Source organism: Halyomorpha halys, unplaced genomic scaffold (genome assembly GCF_000696795.3).
Source record: "Halyomorpha halys isolate HHAL.00 unplaced genomic scaffold, Hhal_1.1 Scaffold6.1, whole genome shotgun sequence".
In the NCBI taxonomy this organism is placed as follows: Eukaryota; Metazoa; Arthropoda; class Insecta; order Hemiptera; family Pentatomidae; genus Halyomorpha; species Halyomorpha halys.
In genome coordinates this window covers 7,217-29,502 of record NW_027111275.1, presented here as the reverse complement: position 1 = coordinate 29,502, position 22,286 = coordinate 7,217, and the positions used below count along the sequence as shown (strand labels likewise).

Sequence of the window (22,286 nt, the reverse complement as noted above, 5' to 3'; positions counted from 1 at the left end):
TTGTGCCTGAACCTAAATTCGACGGGTCGGCCACAAATTTAAGCCAACTTGTATCAACCAATGCAAACAACTCATCTACACGACTGCGCATGCGAAAATTTCCCATACTCTGGTAAAATGAAATAAAGTTATAGGTTTTAAAATACTAACCTAATTTACAGTTTTCAATTTATACCTCATGTTATTGTTCTGAATAACAACACTATAACGAATAACGACGAAACTGTTATGGACTACAATCGTCAAAATATCAGCTTATAATGTTATTCATAATATACACATACGTATTAAATCTTTATTGTTTAATAGATAACACTTTGAAATGAGAACTTTTTATAATTTTGGAACTTGCAGTGCTTGAAAACAGTTAACAAACCTTCACTTTTTTTTTATAACAGTAAATTTCCTATTTATCTTTACCTTCATAGAACCCCAAAAGATCACTTTTCTTGGAGGTTTAGGTTATAATGAGTCATATTTTTATAAGACCGTTTAGGAAGGCGGAGTCCCATCCATTTCTGCAGTAACTGTTCTCGGACCCGCCTCTCTTCACCTCTCTGCTCTTTTAATCGACCATGATCGATTATGGTTAAAGGAGTTACTGATTCTGAACAATTCATTCCTTTCGAATATTTTCTACTCTCGATATCTTTTTCAATTTGGAGTGGTAAGTTGTTCATACCACTTGTATACGAATTGGGAACATGCCTTCCAATCACAGAATTAATGCCAAGATATTTGCAGCAGAGGTCACACACAGTAAAGACCCACCTTTTCACTATTGAAAGTGAACAGTGAATTGAAAGATCCTTCTTTTCGTGATAAGGACAACCTATGTCTTTGGTGTAGGAAAATACATCTCGTTCTATCAGCCTCTTAATTATAGGGACAGTTGTATTGATGGAAGGGCTGCATTTGTTCAAGATTTCGAAGACTAATAAAGGGAGGCAGTAAATTCTGAACTCCGGGTTTGTAACTTCCAAAGAGTCAGTAATCATACTCAAAGCACATTCGACAATTGAAAAACGGTCAGTTGTATTGAGGGGGTCTTCCAACATTGAATAAAATGGAGGAATTTCAGACTCTCGTGAATATTTTTTGATGAATTTTCTTATTTTAGCGTACATCTCCAACGGATTGTTCAATCCTTCCTTCCAATTAGGGTCATTGATGGGAATGCCGTGAGTTCTAGAAGACCACTCAGATGCTTCATGTTTGTATCCCTCTGGAATCTTCCCTGGATCAACAAAAAAACTTTCAGCTGCAATAAGTCCAAACTTCAAACTGAAAGCGGAAAACGCTATTTCAGCAGGATAATAAAATTGCTGTTGGGTTTTGTAGAAATAGTTAGCATGACATAGAAAAAAAATGTTGTTCTTTGAAGCACTTTGTTTACCTAGGCCGTTCAGTGTATTTTTTATCGTTTCAATCATAGTTTTTCTAGCGTGTTCTTTTTCTCTTTTTTCAGCTTCCAAAGTTGCATAGCTGACTCCGAAGGATGTGAATTTCTTTGATGGATCTTCAGCAACCTTTGTCGCCTTGTAAGCAGCCATTATTCTAGAAAATAATATAAATTAGGAATAGAAGAGTTTACAAGAGGTTATAAATTTATCGACTTAATAAAATAAAAACAAATTACCCAGCTGTAAATATAATGTGTATATTTTAAATAAGTCATTGATATAAAAGCCTTACCCAACTTTGTGCTCCAATGAATATTATATTCCTATAATAAATGAATAAAATCTGTTAGCCTACACTTTATTATTATTAATCAGTAACCTTCTGTCATGTTACCCATTAGTCTGTGTTGTTTGTGAGTTATTTTTACAAAATACATTTTGTTAGTCTGTTAAATAGTACATTTTTTATTACATTACTATGATTAATGTTCAACTATTCATCAATTATGCCCTAATTTGAAACTTTCAGAAATATAGTTTGACATTTTCATCATAGCTATATGTTCCAAGGGTGTTGCAAATTGCCCCCATAGAGGTTCATATTACGTACCATATATTACAATAGGATTTGATGACTAGAATATAATTGAGGTGCATATTGTGAAGAAAACTTTTATATTATACCCGTTTATTTAAAATATTTCGAATTTAAACCCATTTTTGAATTTCCATCAGATTACTATTAGTACACCTAAAGTTACTATCCACATTCAGATTTATATTTTTGAAATGTATAACGCATCTGTACGGGTACTGACGTTAATGAATATTAAAATTAAAAGTCTATCAACTTAATCGTTGAAATAAATATTGCTGTCATATATAAACTTCAACTATGAATTATTCAAAAGACAACAAAAGTACAGATAGAAAACATTTTACTAGTGTTAAAAAAATAATTACAACTCTTCTCCATTATATCATTTTTATTATTATCGTTGAATATAAAAATATTGTCAACACTGCTTTTCCGCGCTTATCTTTTGTAACCTTCTGTAATGTTACCTATTTTTGTGTGTTCTTTGTGAGTTCTCTTTACTAAATACACTTTGTTAGTCTGTTAAATAGTGCATTCTTTATTACCCTACTATAATTAATGTTCAACTATTCATCAAATATGCCCCAAGTTGAAAAAATTAATTACATTTCAAGATTTCAGAAATGTAAATATATTTATTTAAATTGACATTTTCGTCATAGTTATATGTAACAAGGGTGTTGCAAATTGCCCTTATGGCGTAACTATTACCAGAGGTTAATATTACGAAACATATATTTTTATACAGAGGTATTATTTTGGTAAGTATTGCTTTTTGATTTAAATCAGAGCATTCGTTTTATTCTTCTTCAAAACTTCTTCTTTCAAAACGAATAAACTGTTATTCAAAACAACTTTCAATATTTTGAACTAAGAATAACAACTGTTATTTTTATTTCGTTCCCCAGTTCGCCACTAGAGTTCGGTTTTTCGTTAAAATGATCAAGCAAAATGTAGTTAATGTTTTTTTAATGCTAATGTTTATTGTTAATGCTTTTTTTTTCGATACAACAGGCCCCTCATCTCCAGATTTAAAATAGCACCTTTTCAGAATGGATATCTCATGTATACAAATAAACATAACAGGTAACCTTAAAATACCATAGGTTGTAAAAGGTAAGATCCAACACGAATTACTTTTTCTTTTAACTTAATGCACTTATTAATTTACTTTTTATTTCTGTTTTAGAGGGATCGGAAAAAAAAAGTTAATGTTTTGCTTACTACAACAACAACCAATAACATCCACCATTACGTTTGCTGCTTTGTAGTCGTTCTTTGTTATCAATTGGAGTATTTATGGAAAGTTATTGATGAAAAATAATAATTTATTTAAACAAATGTTAGCAAATAATAATTTTCCTGGAATAGCATAATAATAATAATATCAAACAATTATAGAAATAAATGGAAAAATAACATATTTATAAATTAGAGAATTTCTCACTTAATTTATAAAACGTTTGGTTGTTTTTGTATCGATTTTTTTTTTTTTTTACCGTTTTTACCAACTATTAAATAAAATCCATAAATTGACAGTTATCAATTCACTAAACATCACTCTGTCATATCTGAAATACCCAAGTTTGTTCATATGAATTTATATTTCGTTTATAATGGAAACTTAATGCCGAATTCTTAATGAGAGTAGAGTAATTGAAACTTAACGGCTCAAGGTAAACTACCGGAAACGCAAATATATAAAATTATATTTATAGTTATAATCCACCTCACAACATGATCTGCTTGGATGGCAAATCGTTTCCGAAAATATACAGTTTCAAAGACCTCGGCTCCCATAATAACCTCAGTAAATGATCAACTGACTGAGGTAGACAAGCGTATAAAAAACATAAACAGAACCTTTTTCTCTGACAGCACTGAAATCCATCAGATCGTCTCTACAAAACAGTGAATGCCACTATAGTTTGCAGGTGGGAGGAGGCCACAAACTAAATGGATAGACAGAATCAACAAATATGTGAAAGAGTAAGAGCAGCAAAATGGAGAGCAGTGGCCCAAGACGCTAGGAGAGAAGGCTGGTTCGGGCAGTTAAAGATCAAGGTTTAAAGAGCCGTCCCAAAAAATTTAGTTGTATAAATTTTGAAGTAGTTTTCGAAAATGAAAGAAACCCCTCAAAGAAACTTGAACGTTTTTATCTCCTATTGATTAAATCTCCATCAAATAACTATAGTGGTTGATGGTGTGGACTTTTAAAATTCAAAGATATGATATACAAGGCTTATTGACTTAAAGAACATCAATTAATGTGGAATATTTTTAACTGTAACACGTAATAAGGCAGTACATATTCAGTATTGGATAAATCTATCATTACCTCCTTTCAACCACTTTTTTGAACCTTACGATTTTTATATTGTTTAACCTATCGCTTTGAACAGCTCTGATGAAGCCCTGCAAAGTGGGGCGAAACGTCGGACATTAAATAGTTGAAAAATATTGTTCACTTTTGACCGCAACCCTGACCATCTTCATATTTTAAGTTATAAGGTCAACTATAATATCTAAGTTATTATGAGTCAGACTTGAAGAGTTAAAAAAATGGAAGGGAAAATAGGGGCACGAAATGAGACACGCAAGCTCAACTCAGATACTACTTTATTCCACTCTCTAATCCTATATATACATTCTGGCTTGTTGACATAGGGAGTTTAGGTATTAAGAGTCATAATACCTATACCATGATCATAACTTCCCCCCCTGCCAGTTTACGAACGATTCCTCGTAAACTCCAAAAATAAAATAAAAGTAATAGAAACAACAAAACCAAAACACAAAAAAAAAAAAAAAAAAATAGACACATTTTTACAAAAACTTAACGTAACACTTTTCTATTTACACATTTTTCCTATATACATATTAAGCCTACTTACATTTGTCTTCACTCACACTTTTTCTTATTTACACTCCAATATTATGAAACATAAAACAAAAACTGAAAATATGTATATATGAGTTTAGTGAGGAGGCACTCCAGGTATTTCCTGAGATGTTATTGCTGGGAACCTTAATTGTTCGACATGAACCGTCCGCCTCTTTCTTGGTTCTTGTATGCTCTCGATTGTTACCACGTTATGTTCCCAAATTGTTATCACCCGGAATGGCGCCTCATAGCGCCCGAGATTCCTTCAATAGGAATTGGAACCTAACCGGCGGTACACGACAGTCCCAATTTTAACATCCCCCATCACATCGCGAAGGCTTGCATTTTGTCGTTCCACTCGCCGACGTTTCTCCCTCTCTATTCGCCCTCTCGCTTTTTCCCACAGCTTTCGCATGACCATCCGTTTACGATTTCCCCATCGGCCTCCGCCGTGACCATAAAGTTCCTACGTCTCCCTTGCAAACCTAAGAGAACTTCGAAAGGTGAAAATCCCGTAGTGGTATGGATGGAGTGGTTATACGCGGCTACCGCCCTTACCATTGCCTCATCCGGCTCCAGTCTTTTATCCGCATGATATACCCGCAAATGGTCACTTAGAATACTATGCAGTCGTTCTATACCCCCTCTACTTTTAGGATGGGCTGGGGTGTTAATATGCCAATCTACCTCTAAAGTCTTCATCTCTCATGATTATAACTTTTATATATATATATATATTATATGACTTTTATATTGTCTAGAATCATGGAACTCATTTTGCTGTCAATGATAAATAAGGGATGTACATTTTTAAAGTAATTTTCTTCGGTTCCTTAACATGCTTATATTATGTCGATTCCATCAAAGAAAATAATGACCAATGAAAAGCTGAGGACGTTTAGTTGCTGAACTCACATATTAAAAAACAACATTTAGGGATAACCCTATAATGTTCTAGATTTAACTCCCGAAGGATAGGGAAGCTTAGTATTCATGAAAGTAATGAAAAAAAAAAAATAATGTCCCCAAAATTAATAATTGTCACTTGCACTTTGCGTTTAATCCATCAAAGAACAAATTTGGTTTTGTATCTTTAGTCTTAGGTGTCAGTGAAATTTGTGTTGGAGCATAATCGATGGAACCGTTATCTCGATTTTGATAACATTGTAACGGACTGTGCGGGTTGGTACCTGGGATATGGGGGTTGGACCTATACTCATTTCATCAGATTCCGTCGACTACTTTCGCTTAAGCAAGCTTAAACATATTTTCTTCAACTAACCTATATTACATAAATTGCCCGTCTGATTTAACCAAAATTGGAAGAAAAGTTAAGGATTAATCATCCTTATACCTTTTCAGTCATTGTTTTACAAATTGCTTAAATGAAAATAATATTTTCAGTATTAATTCGTAGTGTTTGTTTCTAATTACTGATTAATAACATTGATCTAGAAGTTAAGGAAAATCGTCAAAATAAAAATTTATTTCAGGAAAACGCTTTAATTTCATATTTTAACAATTCCTGATGACAATTCAAAAAATGTTCAGATTATTCGTTCCATCCCTGCTTTTTGAAAGCCTCTACGATTTTTTTATTTTTAATAAATGTCATTAATGTAAAATTAATTATTTTAATAACTTTATAATTAGTTATACATGGGAAAAGTATTTTAATTTTAATTTTAAAAGAGTATATTTTTTAATTTGTAAGTAATGTAAAGTTATACGTAGATAATATTCCTCAGAATGTTGCGGTCCCTTATTTTTAGTGACACAGCTGATCGTTGGTTGTATTTTGCAGTATCAATATCTCCATTGCTCCTCAGCTGTAAGGAAGTTGTATTATAGCTATATTAAATTATATATTATCATTCTATGTATAAGTCTATATATTTTATTACTGCTTGCTAGTTAGTCAACTCTGTGGGTTCAGGAACTTTCTGGGGTTCACCCAGCCAAACCAAGAGGGTACCCTTAATTGTAGAAAAAACTTGCAGTCCAGCGTGATTCTGACATAATCACTACCTTGCACAACTATTGGTCTAGTAACAGTATGCCAATAATTAAAGGTAGGATAATTCCTTCTTATTTATTTTGTAGGTTCCTTTGCTTTATTTTTTTTTACACACACAACGCATATATGTTTCATTACTTAATTCCTAATCTCATGATATTAAAGTTATTTATGTATAAAGGAATACAATTTATTTTTTTTTTTATCATCAATATATATGTTTGTAATAATGTTTCATTAGTTTTTTTTAATTAACATTCCTATCCCCAGTTATCTCTCTCAGCGCATAGTTACCTTTGGAAAAGAAAAGCTTCTATGGAACTTGTCAGTTCAGGTAACGTTCACAAATAACATCACTCAGAAATGTTTGTGTTCAATTCCTATATAGACATTAAAAGTCTCCCAGCTAGTAAACGAGAATTCTCAGAGCTAGATACTGATGCAATGATCACCCTGATGATGATCTCTGGTGAGCTATGACGGACGGAGCTGACAGCCGTGAAAGCGATATTTCCAGAGTGGGGCGGGGTATTCCCGGCTGCTCCCGTCCCCTCTCCTGGCCTCGCTCTCTTGGGGTCAGTGTTGACGAGAGAGAATGGTCGAGAGGATGGTGTGGTTGTTATTGCTCTTGCTCGTAGGCGCTGATGGAGCCCCCTCGAACCATACAGATACAGTTCGGACGCCTTCCCTCCAGCCCGCCATCGAAAGGGGCCTCATCAACCTGAGCCTGGGGCTGCAGAGGGCTTCGGCTGCCTCCACGGCTCGTGATGAGAACATCATCTTCGCTCCGCTCAGCATCGCCGCAGTCAATGCTTTGCTACTCGCTGCTTCCGCTGGGGTCACCAAAAGGGAGCTTGAAACGCTTTTTGGAGTCGAAGGCGTTTCTTATAAGTAACTACTCATATCTTATTAATAAATATAGATTATGATTTAATAACGAACTAGCATTAAGAAGGAACTTGTAGGAGTCCAAGATAATGTGGAGGAGGGTCTTTTATTTCAACCTAAGTTTTGATTACTTCAATGGAACTTATATACAGTTACCAGTCAAAGTTGAAGGTTTTCCAACTATTCCAAGCTGGGAAAAATAAAAAATGGCGGCTGTTTCAAAACATTAATTTCTTAATGGAGAGTGAATTTGCTGAGTGAATGTGCCCTTTTACATTCTATTGTTCCCGAGACAATTTTTCGAAAAGCAACCAGTACTCCCTTTGAGCGATATACTGTAGTAGGTATTACCTCTCCATTGAAGAGAAGTACCAGAAGTAGGAGTAGCAGTTTACAAGATATTTGCTCCAATAAATTCGCAAAATATCGTTGTTCAGAAAAACATTTGGTTTATAAACAATTATATCACAGAAACCATTAGACGTATAAATGCCTTCTATTAGTAACTAAAATAAAGTTGAACGTACTATAATGTTATTGCTAACTTTTATCTTAGTAGAAGCAGAAGTTTCCATGATATTAGACAAAATTAATTTACTATTTGTGGATTTTTCATGATTTGCAAAAAAAAGTTGCATTTTGAAAACATCACGAGAACTATTGAACGTAAATAGCTCATATGTTAGAAAATTTGCTTTACTTTAAATAATATTAATGAAGGTTTTTAGTATTGTAAGTAGTTTTAAATTATGGTGTTCTAAATTAAAAATGAGCAAAGCTTCTAGATTTGTCTGAAATAAATAAGCTTTCGAGGCACATATCTTAATTAATTCATTATTTACTTTTTAATGACATTTAATGCATCCCTTGTATTGTCTAGGTAAAGATTTAACCATTTATAATAGAAAATAGTTCCCAATTTTATTTTTATTTGAATGAACTAAAAATAATTAACTTCTGGAACATCTGCCATTTTTAAAATCCCCTTGCCATGATTGCCAGAGTGATCAATTACACAGTTTTCATTAAAGTAAAAAAAAATATGGGAAAATAACTTATTTTTTCTCCTCTTGGGCTCTTGTACTTACATGTATGAGCTTGAATCATACAATAAAAAGCCCTTATAAATAAATTAATAATGAATTTATTTATCCTTCATGAATAAGGAATATTTTTCAAAAAAATTATAGCTTGAGATGGTCTATACGATAAGGTCTTGATTTAAAGGTCAAGGTAGTACAATGCATCAGAGTTAATCAGTTCGAAAACGTGTTTCAACAAATTTAAACATTATCAGTAAATATATTTAAACGAAATCATATGAAAATATTAATCGCTGATGTGGTTTCCAAGGATATCCAATCTTAGATCCACCGTTAGAGTTAGTTGCTGCATGGCTGCTAATTAGCTGGGGATTTCCAACAATTTTTTTCTTCTTTTTAACAGCTCGAATCTGAAATAACAGGTTCCCAAGTGTTTTCGACTTAGAAATACAGACCTAAAAAAAATTGTGTACTCTGAGAAAGAAGTATATCTTAACGGATGGAAAGTGCTTTGAATGGTTCATTAAAATTTTATGAATTTATTCATACAAGTTTTTTTTTATTAGAAGGTTTTATTTTATGTTAGTTTTTTCGAGAAAAAAGTCCATATAATCTCTATATTAGATATCCCTTTAACGACGTTTCGAGTCCTTTCTTCAGAATCAACCATCTGAAAAATCAACGACCCTTAGAATATTCATTGCATATAAATTTAGCATTAAAAGAGTTGTAGAGAGGAGGATATAAAAAGATTTAAGTTGGGTGTAAGTGTCGAGTACTATATTAAAAATAATATATCCAAGTAGTTTACTTCATGATACAATTATTTCATGACAAAATATTTTAAGATTGATAAAATGGCAGCTATGGAGCTACTGAAAAGGTAAAAAGTTATCATATATTTAAAAAATTTTATAGGATGGTAGATGGTAGAATATGACGGAAGAGCCCCGAAACGTAGGAGCATTATTTACTAAAGATACTGTAAGAAAGGCTTCTCACAAAAAATTACCTAAAATGAATTTACTATCCACCAATATTTCATTTTTAAATCATTTCTGAAGTTAAATCTTATCTTTCTTATGACTTTTGGACTAAAAGTTGTAATTGAAAATAGTACTCTGAAAGTATTTTTCGCTGAATACGAAAGAATCATTTTTAAGCTAAAATTATATACAGTTGCTAATGATTTCTTTACATACTATTGCTCTATTAGAAGTAACGGTATAAGATTTTTGAAATATCGCTTCATAGAATTCAAATTTTTGTTAGTCTTAAAATAGTTGAAATTTAATTCAAGATTATTATGAATTTTCATTTTTTATGACTAAAAATTGGTCACCATTAGACCAAATTTTATCGAAAAATAGACGTTACTGATTACTAAACCTGAAACTCTTTATTTCTCCCTTAAAAGTAATTATTATTATAAAAACACGGATAAATGAAATGCCATTCAACATACTTTTGAAAATCTTTGTATTTATATAAAACAATTAAAATAAATTAAATTTTATCCGTACTGCTACGATCCATGAAAGGAAACAGTAATTTGTGAGAACTTAATCTTACTAAACCAACGGTAGTGCAAGGAGGTGATTTAGTCAGAATCAAGCTCGACTGTCAGATTTTTACCGAACTAAGGGTACCCACTTAAGGTGGCTGGATGGACCCCAGAGGGCTCCTGAACTCACACGGCTGACTCAATGTCTACAGTAAAATATAAAATAGTTATGAATGGAATATGGTCCGGGTGTGGTCAAAAAAACTCAAATAGTAAATAATTATACTATTATTGAGTCAACATTTCGCCCCACGTTGCAGGGCTTCGTCAGGGCTGTTTTGACGGGAGTCAAAGGCAGAGTGACAATAGATACCTCACTCTGACCGCACCCGGACCATATTCCATTCATCTATACACATGGTCAATCAATAATCTTCCAATAAAATAATTATCTGCTCCCGCCGGATTTGAATCCTAGTCCTTGGAGTTAGTAGTGTAAACAATAAACTTATAAATTCTTTTTTAATTCCAGATGTGACATAAGACATTTATGTACACTCTTTTCCCATTCATTAAACAGACCTATGACAGGTTTTGTAATGGAAACAATAAATTTATTCTATGTAGATGGTTTAATGTATGTGAACTAAGATGGACTGTATTGGAGTCAACAAATAGTTTAAACTACATCTGAACTGTTGTTTTCTTGACCCAACCCTAACCATACTCTTCTTAAATAATTTCTAATTACTAGTCATGATACACTATGAGTACATAGATAAGTGTAAAAAACTGTAGTTTAGTATAAAGAATTGACTGATTTAATATTTAATTGATTCTAATTTTGTTGTACTTTTAACAGTTTCTTGTTTATGTCATATTTTTCAATGAGTTTCCATGTTTTATGACCTACCAAAGTTTAAGGAACTGACTGACGTTTATTCCATTCCATTTATTTTTTCTGTTTATCTATTCTCTCTCAACCAATCTTTTTATGTATTTTAAGAAATTTATATTTAAAAATTATATGGACTTACGGAATTGAGCTATTGGGCTCCACTAAACCATCTAATTCCTTTCGAATCCAATCCTTACAGCCCAAAATCCTTCGTAAAATCCTTAATGCTCCTTACCTTGTCACAAATCAAATCATCCACCAGGACCTCAATGTCCCCTATGTTGCTGATTTGGCCAGAACCAGATACCAATCCTTCCACAATAAACTTCCCAACCACCCAAACCGACTCGTTTTTAACCTGGCTTCTCCTTCACTACCTAATAATCCTCCTAGACGTCTGAAAAGAAGATGGCCTCGAGATCTTCTCCTTTATAAGTGTTTTTGGAGTTCTATCATTGGGTAGATTTACTTGATGTGTATATATGTATACAGTTGTAAATAACAATAAATAAATTATTAAAAAAATATATTTAAAACTATTTCTTAATAGAAAGACTTTTGAAATAGGAAATATCAAATTCAAGCTCATTGATGAACAGCTATATGAAAGTGCCTCCCTGCACAGATTTTGTTATCTTAGACCAAAGATATTTTATTATCTCAGATTCTTCTTAATGGCTTAATCATGAGAAACCTGAACGACCTGGGCAGATTCCTTTGTTCCAATGTAGAAGATTTTAGAGTCTACGTTGCATAACATTAATAGATATCTAGCCTTGAAAACGCTCGACGGAAATGCGATACGATTGTTGTTGTTTGATTGTGGAAGAACGAATGATGTGTAGGAACCCCCTGTTTGTATTTTTGTAGTTGTTATATTAAAGGGTGCAATCGTTTGATTAGTACATATTATGAAGAATCAAGGTATGAAAGACCAGTGTTTTCGTGATAAATGATACAAGTACTTAGTGGTTAGATTATTCCTTCTTAAAGTAACTAAATAAAGGATAAGAAATAATTTTATTCCTCAATATTGTTGTTCAAAAACCAATTAACAAACCAGTAAATTTATTTTACAGCCAAGACGATTTGCACAAACTACTGTCAGATTTTATATTCAGCGTGGAAACGAATAAACAGCTCGAGCAAAATTTAGTCGCTGCAAATGGCTTGTTTCCAGACTTACACAACCAAGTATCTCCTGAATACATCAAGTTCGCTAAGAGATTTTACCAGTGCGAGGTTATTTCTCTCGACTACAGGACTCATCCTTCCGAATCTACAGAATTCATAAACAGGTAACAAGTTAATTGATAGCTGAGTTGCATAAAAAAAATTAACCCGGATCTGTGGGGTCTGGATAATGATACACTCTACTAAATGTGTTATCAATGAAAAATAAATTGTTTTAAACTTGTTCAATGCAATTAATTCATGTTTTATGAATATAAATAATTTTTAATAATTCTCTTCAGTTTTCTTATAATTATTTTGGAAAAATACACATTCAATAATGTTAGCAAAAAATTAACAGATACTGAATGATGTTTAGAAAAAAAATTACATTTTCTTTCTTTTCAGTTGGGTATCAAACAGGACAGAAGGAAAAATATCACAGATATTGGAAGATGTTGCTGAACCTCTCACATCGTTGATAATCGCAAATGCTTTTTATTTCAAAGGAAGCTGGGAGCAACCCTTCATGGAAAGGTTCACTAAAATGTAAGTTGTTTATTACTTATGAATACTTCTATGATGTGTATTATTGAATTTGTTGATATTTTTAAGTTAAGACTTACTAATCCGAACCACCACTTAAAAAAAAATTGAAAATTTTAATTTATGTCTGTAGTACTTATATTTGTACATACATTCAATAAAACCTTACGTTCTGATGTTTAAATAATCTAGTTGAAAATAACAACTCTTTTTATTTTAGATAAAATCCAAGGTATGCATTAAAATTTGGAAGCGTATTTATTTTCTTAATTTCTATATCGGTGGATATATTTAACTTTTTTATAAGTTAATCTTCAGTGGGAAATTGTATTGTTATTGTTGTTAGAGTTAATACGTAAGGGGAAGCCATTTTTGTTTGTCTAGCCAGGTCCTGTCCTAAACACTTTCATATTGCGAATGTAAATTGGGTTAAAAGAATTTTTATTTTTAACGTAAACTTAATCTAGATTTTCTACAAGAGAAATTACTTTTAAAAATGATAAACTCACTATTAGATTAGAAATTACTTTAAGAAGTCGTACAACAATTGACGAAGTATTTACAAGACATATTGAAAACATTAAATCCAATTTTTATATTATTTATTTTATCTTATCAGAAGGCAATAATATCAGCATTTAATAATAATAAGAGTGTTAATGCAAACTATCATTTCACAAATGAATAGTATAATTAAATAACACATTATTTAATATTTATAATAAAATAAATAAAAATAGTATTGTATTTTTGTAAAATAAATATCATTATTAATAAAATTTCAATACATTATTTCATTTTAAAAAGTTTCACTTACTCAATACTGGCAAAAAATATAGTTGACCGTAAAACTTATATATAACAAGATGGTCAGGGTTGCGGTAAAAAACAAAACAAATAGTTTATAACTAATCTTCTTAAATTTATATTTTCATTATGTGTAATATTCACTACGTTATATAATCAAGTCATATATAAAAACTGTAGTAATGAATTTGAAATTGATTTGTCATAAAATATATACTGGCGCTAACCCCTTCAACACGCAGACTGTATAATAACGTTTGGGCACAGAGGAAAAAATACAATTTTGATGGTAGTCGCATTTACCTAGCGTTGGTGTAGGGTGAATTCAAATTATCAGGCTTTGACTCTCTATTAATATTATTTATTTCTTTGAAATATAATAACGAAGCGAGGTGTAAGAGTTACCAACGCAATATAAACTATCTGCTGTCCTTTAACCTCTATATCTTATCACCTATTTAATGACAAAACCGCTCTTTGCCGCTGATGCCTTCATCATATGCTTAAATAATAACAATGGCATGTTAAATTATTTATCTAAAAGTAATATTTATCAAAACATGAAGCAGATCAATTAAAAAAACAAATGAGTAAAAAGCAACTAAAAGAAAATTTTCAAAACACATATTTACGAGAATTCATCAAAGGATGATTTAACACAAAACACTATAACCGAACTTATTAGTAGATAGAAATGAGAAAATAAATGAAAAAGCATCGATAGATATTTATTGAGGTGCGTCGAAAGATAGGAGTTTCTATCCTAATTTCATGAATTTGGAATAGGTAGAACCATAGAGATAGGCTTTGGCTGCTTCCTATATTAGGGGTATTCATGATCTTTAATTTAACATGTTAAATGGAGAAATATTTCCTTCTTTTACCATGTTAAAACGATATAACATTTGACATGGTTAAGACTCTGTTACTAGGGCTATTCAATGCATAATGACGTACCGCAACAGACCAGCTGAGCTTGTCATAATTTTGTTTGTTGTGTTGGGTTACTTGCTCGTAGTTTGTGATTTTTTTTTTTTTTTTGTTAGTATTATTTATCCGATTTGGGTGTTTTTATAACTAATAAAGCAAGGGATGACAATAATAATAATGTAATGACAGTTGTCAATTAGCTCATATTGGTTCTCTCTTCACAAGTTAGAAGATCAACAAGACACTCAGTGCCACATTTTCCACTTTTCACTTATTTAGGCATGTTGTAATAAATTATTTTAGTCTAAACTTAGAACTAAACAGTAACATAAAGTTTTGGGAGGAATGGTTATAAAACAAGTTGCTTTGAAAATCCGCTAGGAGCTTTTATGCATTTACCATTTAACATGACTTTAAATAGGGCTGCTCATAATCCTATACTTATAACATTTAACATTGTGAAACATTTTACATTTACCACATGAATATCCCTTTTGTATATTACATTTCACGTGTTATAGTTTTATTGATGAGTTATTAACACCTTCAACATGTGGAGCTGTAAAAGGGTGAGAATTGCTAGTGCTGCCCCAGAAAGGATTGTAGTAAAAAAAAGATAAATCATGTGAAGTTAATCCTGTCCTGTCCTAGATGGTATACCCTCAACAGAGTTACGTATTTATTACTGTCCATTTGTGAAGCCAACATTTAAACAACTATATTATTAAACTAATGTATTTACAACCCTATACGATAACTCTAGATTACAAAGTTAAGTTTAAATTAACAAAAATTATCAAGGCATCCATTTATAATATATAATACATATTTATGTTTTATACATAAGATATAATTCATACTTTTTTTCATGTTATAGGCAGAACTTTACCATTAACAAGAACGAAGTTGTAAAAGTACCTTTGATGGTGGGTATTCTAGAAGTGCCCTACTACCACCGCAAAGGAAGCCATAGGGTGATCGGGCTTCCCTACAAGGGCGGAGATCTGTTTATGTACTTCGTACTGCCTGAGAATAACCTCACAACCTTTGTCGAGAATCTCACCTATGATTCAGTAAAGGAATTCATGAACCAAACGACTCGTCAAAGGGTAGGCATTACTGAAATTCAAATGTCTTTTTTTTTTTTTTAAACCATTTTTACTATTACTTACTGGAAAAATGTTTATATAAATCAGAGATATATCGATCTTCCAACATACTGTTTGTGACACACGTGATATGTTAACACGTTCTTCAAGGTTCACTAGCCGTTTACAATGCTTGGGCCTAATGAGCCTTTTTCTTTCCTTTCTTTCCGTCCATTGTATTAATGAGACAATCCAGTTTAGACCCGGACCGGCTTGGATTGGGCTTACTGAACAACAAAGAATTCAATATTGAGCTGGTAGTTTAGTCTTTTAATGCCATAAATTAAAAAATATTTTGGTGAAAGAATATTGACAGAAAAAAAATGTAATCTGCAATGCCATGGCTACAACAATCATGCCCAATAACGTATGTAGAAAACTAAAGAGAAGCTGAATGAGGGATCATTTCGTTTAAAAATACAATTTTATGTCATGTGTGGAGGAGGTATCACTGCGTACTGCTCTCCTTCATGTGTGGAGGAGGTACCACTGTGTACTGCTCTCCTTCATGTCATTTTCCTTACATGAACAACTCATTCAGTTGTCATGTCAAATGGCAGGTGTGAACTAAGAGGTGAAAATAAAGATATGCAGATTATATATATATATATATATATCAGTTGTTATATTTATCCTCATCATTCTGACTGATTATTTTTTTTTTATGTATACCGTCGTTGCAAAACCAAACTGGCGTGTTTAGAAATTTCGTTTTACTAGTTTTTGATGAAGTGTACTCTTCAAATCCAAAAAATACGATATATTAACTTTTGATAATTTGTAATGTGATATTCTTCATTTACATTTGGCTTTTGCTTTCCTTTTATAATTTTTTATTTTAATTATAAATTTTCATACATCATTTGTCTAATTATTTTTCTTATTGCATAGGTAATTGCGGCCATCCCGAAGATGCGGGTGGAAGCCAGCCTGGAACTGTCTAAGGCACTGTACTCCTTGGGCCTCCGCTCGCTCTTCTACAACGCTAACCTGGAACACCTCGGCAGGGGGAGCTTTGTGAGCGAGGTGGTGCACAAAGTAGCCGTCGAACTGACGGAAAAAGGCACAGAAGCCGCAGCCTCCACCAGCGTCATCATCCACCGGGACGGCTCCATGCCGCTCTTCAGGGCCGATCGACCTTTCCTCTTCTTCATATCGCACCAGAAGACGAATGCCATTCTGTTTTGGGGAACAGTCTTCAGGCCGGTCGTCTGAAGGACACAGGGGTAGGCGCCTTTCGCACTATCCTGTTTTTCATAAATATTGTTTCTCCGTTTATCAAACTAAGTAGACTATCTCAACAACTGAAGATCGTAGATGAACGTTTAAAATTAAATGTTAAATCACTTTGGAGTTCCTTTTTAAAGGGGAGGATCAACACCATTCCTCTCCTTCCTCTCCTCCCAAAAAAGTTTAAGATAACTCAGACAAACAATTAATAAGTATAACTTATAGGCATTTAACGTTTCGTGTTTCTATTTGTTCTGTGTTAGATTCGTTATTTTATTTAAGGTGTTTTAAACCTTTTCATTAATTTCTAAAATCTTAAAAATATATAAATTCCTCTGGGTCATTTGATATCCGGCCTTTAAATCCCATCTTCCCGGTATTTTATTATGACAGTAAATTTTGAAGCTATTATATCATTTATTTAATTTAACCAAAGATTTATCATAAAAAGTAAATTATGTAAATTTAAGTAATATGAAGTTATTTCTTATTCAAAAATACATCCATGACCTAAAAAAAAGTCGTGTAATTGTTAAAGTCCAATGTTATTTATCATATACATAAGAATTTGGTCAAGAAAAAGTAACTAAATTTTGTTGATTTTTTAAAACATCTTACTTGAGTGGATAATAGAAAGAATATACGATGTAATAGAGGTATATTTATGTAATGATCTTTACGTTAGAATTTATTTATTAAGGGCTGTGAAATATCGGCTAGAATCAAAATTAGGTTTTAAGTAGCTGTCCAAACCTCCAGATATACTTCCAGATAACTATTTGATTGTTATTAACAGTTTTACTACTGTCATTGTAATGAAATTACTTGCTTTCGAATGACAGTATCCTAGAAATTCTATAGTCCTACTTGTGTAATTTGAAATAACCCTTTGTGTTATTTCAAATGGTGTTCTAGTCATTCATAAATTCAAATATATCATTAATATAATTATAAATGTATATGTAAGCATATTTAATAGCATAGCATCATATTTATAAAATGTTGTTTTATATATTAAAACTTTAAGTGTAGTAAATTTTTGTACACTTCTAATACGTATTTGTTATTTTTAACCTTCTATCAGATACTTTGAAGATAACATACAGAGATGTTTTACCCTCCAAAATTATATCTCAAAGTCCAATCAAGATTAAAATTATATCCCTCAAGAGCAATATAATATAATATTTTTCGACTTATTTATCAAAATAAATGGAGGGTTTTTATGTATAACATAGCCTACATTTAAAGTTCGTTCTTAAACAAAAGGAAAGTATTTTTTTAATTGTCTTACTGAGCGCCATGTCTTCAAATTTCGTAAATAGACCTTAATTAAAAATTTGTGCCTGGGAGTCCCAGGCATTAGAAGTTTCACTTCTTAGGTTCTGGCATTTGTTGATAATTTTATAATTTCAAAATTAGGAATGGAATTTGACTGAGGAAAATCTCTTTTAATTAAATGAAAAATACCTTTTAATTTTATTTTATACTACTTTATTTACTGAGAAAAGGAAGTTTCACTTTTTTCTGACCCAGGACTTCTGTGCCTTTAGAGACTTAACTTTTTTTTTAATTTATTTATTTAAGGTGATTTACAACTCAACTGTACAAGTAATAAATACAATAAGTAAATACGTTGTATGTTTCATTTAGACTTGAAAATCTTGGGAAGGAACCATCCATTGGTGGCACTTCAAGCAATTATTTAAATTAGAAGGTCCCGTGGCCATCTTCTTCACAGACGCCTCAGAGGGTTATCAGGGATTGTTAAGGATGAAAGATTAAGAATTAATGGGTAAGGAGTTTGGAATGAAAAGACGCATATCTGTGGGACTTAACTTTAAAAAAAAATACTACTCATTGGAATATTTAATTATTCATTATATATAAGTAAATCAGAATAAATTATCTGGTGTGTCAAGTACTTTCCAAACCGGTTTAGGTAAAACTGCATTACACAAACTGTTATATGTCTCATTGCTAATACTGGTCTAGTCGGGTCAATGTAGGCCTTTAACTATCTTTTAAAGAAATATTTAGTGTGTTCGGGAGTTTGTATGTTGTCACATTTATAATATTTGTAAAAAATGTATTATTTTCGACCTATGCGTAAATAATATTTCATTTTTATCGTAAGTTTGTTTTTTCACTGAATAAATCGAGTATTTTATTAGCTTTCAACTTTCTCAGGACGAAATAGGACATTTTTGAAATAAACAGAGTCTAAATATGTGCACCTTCAACGTAATGCCAGATGCTACTACCTCACTTAAGAATACTGGTTGGATAGACTATTTTAATTAAAGGACTTGAAACTGAACCAAGATGAATTTATTTACAATTTGTAGATTTGTTGAACAAGAGAGACATATTAAAGGCTAAACTACATATTACAGGATAACTACAGGTTATGTAGGGTTAGCCAAAAGATATATGGGAATTTTTAATTTATAATTTTGAAGTGAGCGGAGCGAAAATGAATCATCGATGGGTCGCTGAGCAGATAGATCAGGTTAATGCATCAGATATGAACAGAGTGCACTTACCCAGATGGACTTTATATGGGTGAAGGCAGTATCCTCTTCCTTCTCTTTTTCTCTTCTCCCATTGTTACTCTTCTCTGTTCTCCAGTTGTGCGGCCCTCCCCGTTCTTGCTACTCCCTCCACCCCCCGCCGCCTGCGGCTCCTGGACCAATATTGTAACCCCCGCCTTCAGCGGACCCAGCCTAACCCCTTGTAATGCCATGTGGCAATGGAAGGGCACTAATACATGTATTCGTATATATATATATTCATTCTCTGTAAATGTTAAGTAAATTAAAGAAGGTAAGAAAAAAAAAAACGCTTCTCTAAGTTAATCTTCCATCGTAATCTTCAGTGAAAACGAAAGAAAATCATATAGAAAAAGATGGCTATTTCTCCTCTGGCTTTAGCCAAAGCTCGCTAGCGAGTGTCTTATGTTATCTCGGTCACATAGGGCTTGTGTTAATAATGCAACATCCATATGCTTATAGTATGGGTGCCCCCCTTGTTTAAAATCTTCCGTTTAATCGAAACAAAATCAATACAATAGTATTTAATTATATTTTGGACCAACATTCGAACCATTTCTTTTTTATACACAGATATCATTTCGATCAATGATTGTTAAATCACCCACAAATGAATTATTTTTTTATTAAATATAAGAAATTTTAATAAGTCAATTATGCGAAAGATAATTATGTACTGTTCAATTTTAATTAATATTGTATTGATAATCAATAATCCAAACAGCCAAAGCATAAAAGTCAATTTATTAAATGTAACAAATATTATGGAGGTGAGTTGTTTTTTGCTATGAAAGTGGCTAATGAATACCCAGTAAGATAATGGAGACTACGACTAAATAGTCCTTGGAACGTCTCAAGAAGGCTAGCCTTGGATACAAATGAATACGGAAGGAGGAACTCCGCAAAATCTTCAAAGGTCAGAGTATTCTGATAGTCCCCAGAAGGGAGGGATAGCTTATTCAACGCCAAGTTTTGGTTAATTTAATGAAAACTATACGTACATACTGGTCAAAATTGCCAACCATAGTTGGAGGGAATAAAAAATGGTGGCTATTTCAAACTCTACAAAAAATAAATTTTTCATTTGAGGCTCTACATCATCAAAACTACCTAAAATACTCAAAAACCTAATGGAGGATCGTTTAAAGTAGAAAAATTTGCTAAAATATGAGCCCTAATGGAACTGTTTATGTTCAATAGTTTCCAAGATACACTTTTAAAAATACAACATGTTTTTTGCAAATAATGAAAAATCAATACTTCGTTCATTTATTTAGGCAAATATTATAGAACCTACAACTCCTACAAGCGACGTCTAGAGGTCCCACGTTTTTTAGCTTTGTGGCGGCCCCACGAAATGAAAAACTTGACTTCCCCCTCACCATGGTTAGAATAGGTTGGTCATCTCTAGATAACCTCTGTATGTCAGAAATGACCAGAAAGTGGGTCATAAAAAAAAAAAAAAGTTACTCAGTAGTCCTCAGTCGGGTTGCAGACTTTTTTTTTTTGGTCCTCCTGTTGGTGTTAATGTCTGAAAAAGTGGGTTAGTGCAGTATTAGAGGCTATCGAAGAACTTGGCGTGCCTCTGTGAGGTGAATTCCGTCACTGTTGGTAGTCCAAGTGTAATATGGATGTAGGCAATTTTCGCTCTTTGGTAAGTAGTATGCTTTAGAATACGTTTCGTAACATAGGAAACTGTTGCAGTTTCTTTGCTGTTGTCCATGCTATATTAGCCAGCATAGCTTAGGAGATCTGCTAATGATTAACCCTGTAAGCGTTGGTGCTAACCAGCTCTATTTTCTTATAGCAGTGGCGAGCTAGTGTCAGGTATCTGTCAAGGGTACCACTACACTGTCTACCGGTCTGTTCTCGTACACAGCGAAGAAGTATTCCAACAATAGTTAATGACAGGGTACATTAACTATTGTTGGAAAGAGTCTTTAGTTTATTAAAACAGAAAGCACATATATGTATTTATCTGTTGATAACTATAAAACAATATTAACTGAACGCAAACGTGTAGATGCTAAGATTAATGAAACGCCCTTTGGTTTGTGCTCGAAAACCGGAAAATTCAAATATCTCATCCCCACGCCTGTGCATGAGTGCATTAGCCATTTGACAAACTTATGATAGCACATTTAGGATTCTAGTGTTACTCCTGTCAAAAAAAAGTATTGTTGAGAAATATAAAGCTCTGAAAACTAATAGTAAATGTTTGTCGTAAGACAATTCAATCACGTTTTAAAGTTGCAATGGAACATAAGAGTTATGGTTAAACTTTAAAACAACATTTTAGTATTCTAATAATAACGTCATACCAAAGATATTGATCAATAAATAGTAATTGTTTGGAAAAAAAACACGTTTTCTTGAATTAAGTTTTGTTGGTCTTAAGCGCATAAAATTTATATTAGCACGAACAACAATGGAAAATCATTATATTGAAGGTTCGAAATAATAATTATCTGCATGGCATTAAAAATATAGTATCTTGGTAATTATCAATTCTCATGTTCGCCAATAGGGATTAGATCACGAAATCATCAAGTATTCATGTCAATCCGTGATATCTAGATATTAATAATCATTAAAAAGGATGGTCACGGATGTGTCGTGTTCCTCATTCAGATTTTCAACAAAATGAACTCCGTGTCATCCAGAA

The 22,286-nt window shown here is 32.4% G+C and overlaps 2 protein-coding genes and 1 long non-coding RNA gene across 4 annotated transcripts; 2 read left to right on the top strand and 1 right to left on the bottom strand.

The window, feature by feature from the left end:
- Positions 1-283: 283 nt before the first annotated feature.
- Positions 284-2,144, bottom strand: LOC106692706 (protein maelstrom homolog). Of its 2 annotated transcripts, none has more exons than XM_014438807.2 (2): positions 2,014-2,144; positions 284-1,557 (listed from the first exon to the last, which is right to left on the bottom strand). In XM_014438807.2, the coding sequence occupies exon 2, from the start codon at positions 1,551-1,553 to the stop codon at positions 441-443; it is 1,113 nt and encodes a 370-aa protein (XP_014294293.1). In that variant the 5' UTR covers positions 1,554-1,557; positions 2,014-2,144; the 3' UTR covers positions 284-440. The 2 variants fall into 2 exon arrangements, with proteins under 2 accessions (XP_014294293.1, XP_014294302.1); XM_014438816.2 differs by lacking the exon at positions 2,014-2,144 and adding an exon at positions 1,696-1,902.
- A 473-nt stretch (positions 2,145-2,617) lies between these two features.
- Positions 2,618-3,360, top strand: LOC106692777 (uncharacterized). The gene is made up of 3 exons (XR_001344998.2): positions 2,618-2,762; positions 3,016-3,087; positions 3,191-3,360. It is a non-coding gene; the product is annotated as an uncharacterized lncRNA (long non-coding RNA).
- A 4,103-nt stretch (positions 3,361-7,463) lies between these two features.
- Positions 7,464-17,235, top strand: LOC106692875 (serpin B8). Its single transcript, XM_014439098.3, has 5 exons — positions 7,464-7,793; positions 12,315-12,533; positions 12,817-12,957; positions 15,569-15,800; positions 16,731-17,235. The coding sequence occupies exons 1-5, from the start codon at positions 7,498-7,500 to the stop codon at positions 17,052-17,054; spliced, it is 1,212 nt and encodes a 403-aa protein (XP_014294584.1). The 5' UTR covers positions 7,464-7,497; the 3' UTR covers positions 17,055-17,235.
- Positions 17,236-22,286: the final 5,051 nt, after the last annotated feature.

What these genes read in the sequence shown, in the direction of transcription:
- LOC106692706 (XM_014438807.2), bottom strand. Translation starts at nt 1,553, where the DNA reads ATGGCTGCTTACAAGGCGACAAAGGTTGCTGAAGATCCATCAAAGAAA.
- LOC106692875 (XM_014439098.3), top strand. Translation starts at nt 7,498, where the DNA reads ATGGTCGAGAGGATGGTGTGGTTGTTATTGCTCTTGCTCGTAGGCGCT. An exon ending in TCTACAGAATTCATAAACAG is followed by an intron (nt 12,534 to 12,816) that starts GTAACAAGTTAA and finishes CTTTCTTTTCAG; the next exon opens with TTGGGTATCAAACAGGACAG. An exon ending in ACCAAACGACTCGTCAAAGG is followed by an intron (nt 15,801 to 16,730) that starts GTAGGCATTACT and finishes CTTATTGCATAG; the next exon opens with GTAATTGCGGCCATCCCGAA.